Below are 3,656 nucleotides of genomic sequence, written 5' to 3' on the forward strand. Positions count from 1 at the left end.
CTACATTTATAGCATTGACAATAATTTTACAGCAAATATTCATTCATTAGTTAGCCAGGCCGCGTTTTTTTGTTCAACTTGTGACATGACATGGGCAAAACAAAACGACGGGGCCTAGCTACCTAATGAATGAATATTTGCTGTAAAATTATTGTCAATGCTATAAATGTAGCTTCCAGTTTGGTTCCCAATTTGGATTTAATTCCTTTAAGTCGCACATTCAATCCTTTTTTGACCGCACCTTTTTTAACGCCTAAAATGTTTTTGTTTGGATATCATGACTTTTTATCAATACACACCATAAACCACAGCAGGTAAGAAAGTAACACTCCATAGTAACCCATATTACTATTAGCTTTAGGATCGCAACCGTATTATTCGGAATAGACCTTTACTTTACAGAACCAGTCAAGTTCTTTAAAATATATGGTGGTAGTTTCCCTCCCTAAAACTGTGTTAACAGCTTCTTTTATAGTAACTTAGGTTAACAGTTTCTTGTCATCACCCCCGTGCAATCGGTACAGCCGTATCAATCATCATTATTTATGCTAATTGCTTAAGCTAATAACACGTGACGCTAAACGCTCTTTAACTAGGATAATTTTATAAACCTTAGTAAATTTGTGCTGAAAAGATGGCAGTGAATAATCACTAATAACCGTCCACCCATATGATTATTTTGATAACTTGAGCTAGAAACTGCTAATCTAGTTTGCTTGACCTAACCAATACTTATGTAACTGCACGTACTTTTACTGCTCTAAATCAGACGTCTTTAATCCGAATGACAAAAACTAACAACGATCCACTTTTACACTTAGGTGAATCTGTAGTAGAAATGTGACTTTTTGCGTAGGTGTGTGCAAAAATGTTCGTTTTTTGTTGAATAACTTTGGACAAGTGCCATATATTTACACCAAATGAGACTCCTAATTGTTGGTTGTAAATATCTATCATTGTACCAAATTTGAAAAAAAAATCCATTAAAGTTAAGTATGTTTATCTATCAAATAAACTTTGTGTATTTTTGGTGCGAATAAAAAAAAAAAGGAAGAAACTCAATCAAAATTTGAGATGTTATATCTCAGGTAATTCTTAATGAACTGCCTTTAAATTTGGTATGTGAAGTAAGAGTCTGGTAGAGCACATTAACTAGAAATATGTGATAGTTTGGATCACCACAATCCGAGATACAGAAGGTAGAAAATCGCTAAACTATTACTCCTGTTAATAACACAATGTGTCCTGCATCACGTGTTTTGGCCACACGACACACTATTGTGTGTCTTGAGGTGGCTTTGTTCTAAAAACAAACAAATAATTTATATTTAATATTTCTTTTTTAGGTTCCAGCTTTCTTCTGATGAGATTGCTCACGGTCTGCCAATGATCGACACTTCTCGCACAGATATCTGGGAAATATGTCCCGCCCACATGAAGCCTGTGCCGTGCACTATGGAAAGATACCGAACCTATACTGGAGTGTGTAACAATATGCAACACACAAGCTGGGGATCTACCCACACCCCTTTTGTCAGGCAACTTCCTCCCGTCTACAGTGATGGTAAGGGTTATCGCAATTAACGAGTAGGTGACTCATTTTATTTATTTATTTATTCTTTGTGAAGCATACTCAGCCTTCCCTATTATTTCATTACTCTGGTTTCTGAAAATAAAACAGTTAACTTTACTTTATCGAAATCTTGAAGCTTACTTCATTAATAATTTGAGAGCAATCCCCATTTTAAATAGCGTGGTGTGAAAGTAACGTTGTTGAGAGTGATTGTTAAAAACTGTGCAGCTTATGCAGTTCAATAGCCCTTCCATAACAAGGAATAAGATATCACATTATATCATACGTATATATTTAAACATTTTACCCAAACATTGAATACCTCTTTTGAACTACATTTTCGTCGTACTTTATAAATATTCGGTGGACTACAGTTTCGTCACCATTTATAAATATACAGCTAAATTACTTTTTTATCACTCTTTATAAATACCTGTTCCAGCAACATTTTCGTCACCATTTATAATTAGCCAATTGGACGACAATTTCGTCACACTTTATATATAGCCTGTCGAATCACATTTTCCTCACGATAACTGATTGGATTTAGCGTGGAAAAGACTCTACCAAGTGCTTGAAAATGTATTGTTTCGTCGCAAACTGATCATCCAAAAGTATGGAGAAAAGATTGGTCTCGGAAAAAGGAAAAGGAATGCAGTGGCACGTACGACATTCAAGTTTATCCCAAAATTGCTCACTTCGATTGAAATCTAGTAATTTTAATGGTTATGGAAGATTATAACTTTCCCATAATGCTCTTTAAAACAATTTTGGGCAAATATTGCCACTGTGGATTTCTAATCTTCGAAGACCTTTGCCCATTAGGGAGCTTGATTAGCATTAACGTTCATGTGCACTCTAAATCTTCTTCATCCTTCAAAAGGGGTAAAATAGCCCTTCCGATGTCACGAGAATATTTACACATCAAAACACACTTTCAGTATCTTTCACTGTTGGAACAACTGAAGCAAGGACGAATGATTCATGCTTGTTTTCTCCACCGACAATACGGAAAAAAGGTGTAAAAAAATTCATCGAAGTCGCGAGAATATCATCCACATCAAAACACACTTTCAGCACAATTTTACTGTTAGAACAACACAAGTAGGGACGAGTGCCACATGCTTGTTTTCTCTACTGCTAATACGGAAAAAGGTGTACGATAATTCAACAGATCACCTTAAACACTACTATTCATTTATAGTCATCAGTTTGTATTTTAACTGCTTTGGAAGACATGTTTTCCTGTTTGCATTTAAGATGAGAATGGACATGTTGATTCCATATGGCATTTGTTGTAATGTTTTTCATATTGCACTATTGTATGTTGAATCACGATCACTTTTGATGGAATCAATTAATTGGAAAACAGTCATTTGTACTTAAAACGTCTGTTCAGTCGTCTTTTTCCTTAACCAGTCGTTTACGGATGCCAGTCACAATTTTCCTGGTAGCAGACATTTTCCCTGTCAGTTAACAAATTTTATAGACTGATAACTGTCCTGTTGAAAGCTACAATAATAATAAACAAGAGGATTCCACTTTGTCAGAAACAAATCCACAGAATAGTGTTGCTAAGCTAAAAGAAGATGACATAATAAATATTTTAACACACGTGGATATTGGATTTATGAAGTTTGATACAACAGGCTCAGCAGTTGTAACACATGCACATCGCACAAAGATTGTTAAAGTTGGAGCACATGAATTTCAACATAAAGAAGGTCCATTTGATGCCAAAGATGGGCGTTCTATGACTGCATTTTGGTTGAAACGATGCCTTCTGAATGGACAATAGTTCCTGGTTGGTGTATTCATCTCTACATAAAGCAGCATACTGCTTTTGTTATCTTCTTTTTTCATCTACATGTATGACATCCGATAGTCGGTCTGCTTTCAAAACACAGGGTGGATTCTCTAAGTAGAAAAAAAATTGAAAAGTTAAATGCCCATGAAAATAGTGACAATCATCGTGAGTCATTTGCTGCTTGGAAAGAAACTGAGTGTCGAATTCGTCTTCAAAGTGGCATTGATGAAGAGCTGCAAAGGCAAATTCAGCAAGTAAAAAATAAATGGAGAGATG

General features: G+C 35.3%; 1 protein-coding gene across 1 annotated transcript in view; it reads left to right on the forward strand.

The window, feature by feature from the left end:
* Positions 1-3,656, forward strand: part of LOC106461823 (chorion peroxidase-like) — a 25,246-nt gene that overhangs the window by 6,434 nt on the left and 15,156 nt on the right. The window contains exon 5 of the mRNA XM_022388898.1: positions 1,347-1,564. Within this exon, the coding sequence (XP_022244606.1) occupies positions 1,347-1,564 (218 nt within the window). The remainder of the gene's footprint in view (positions 1-1,346; positions 1,565-3,656) is intronic.

Source organism: Limulus polyphemus, unplaced genomic scaffold (assembly GCF_000517525.1).
Source record: "Limulus polyphemus unplaced genomic scaffold, Limulus_polyphemus-2.1.2 Scaffold1039, whole genome shotgun sequence".
Classification (NCBI taxonomy): Eukaryota; Metazoa; Arthropoda; class Merostomata; order Xiphosura; family Limulidae; genus Limulus; species Limulus polyphemus.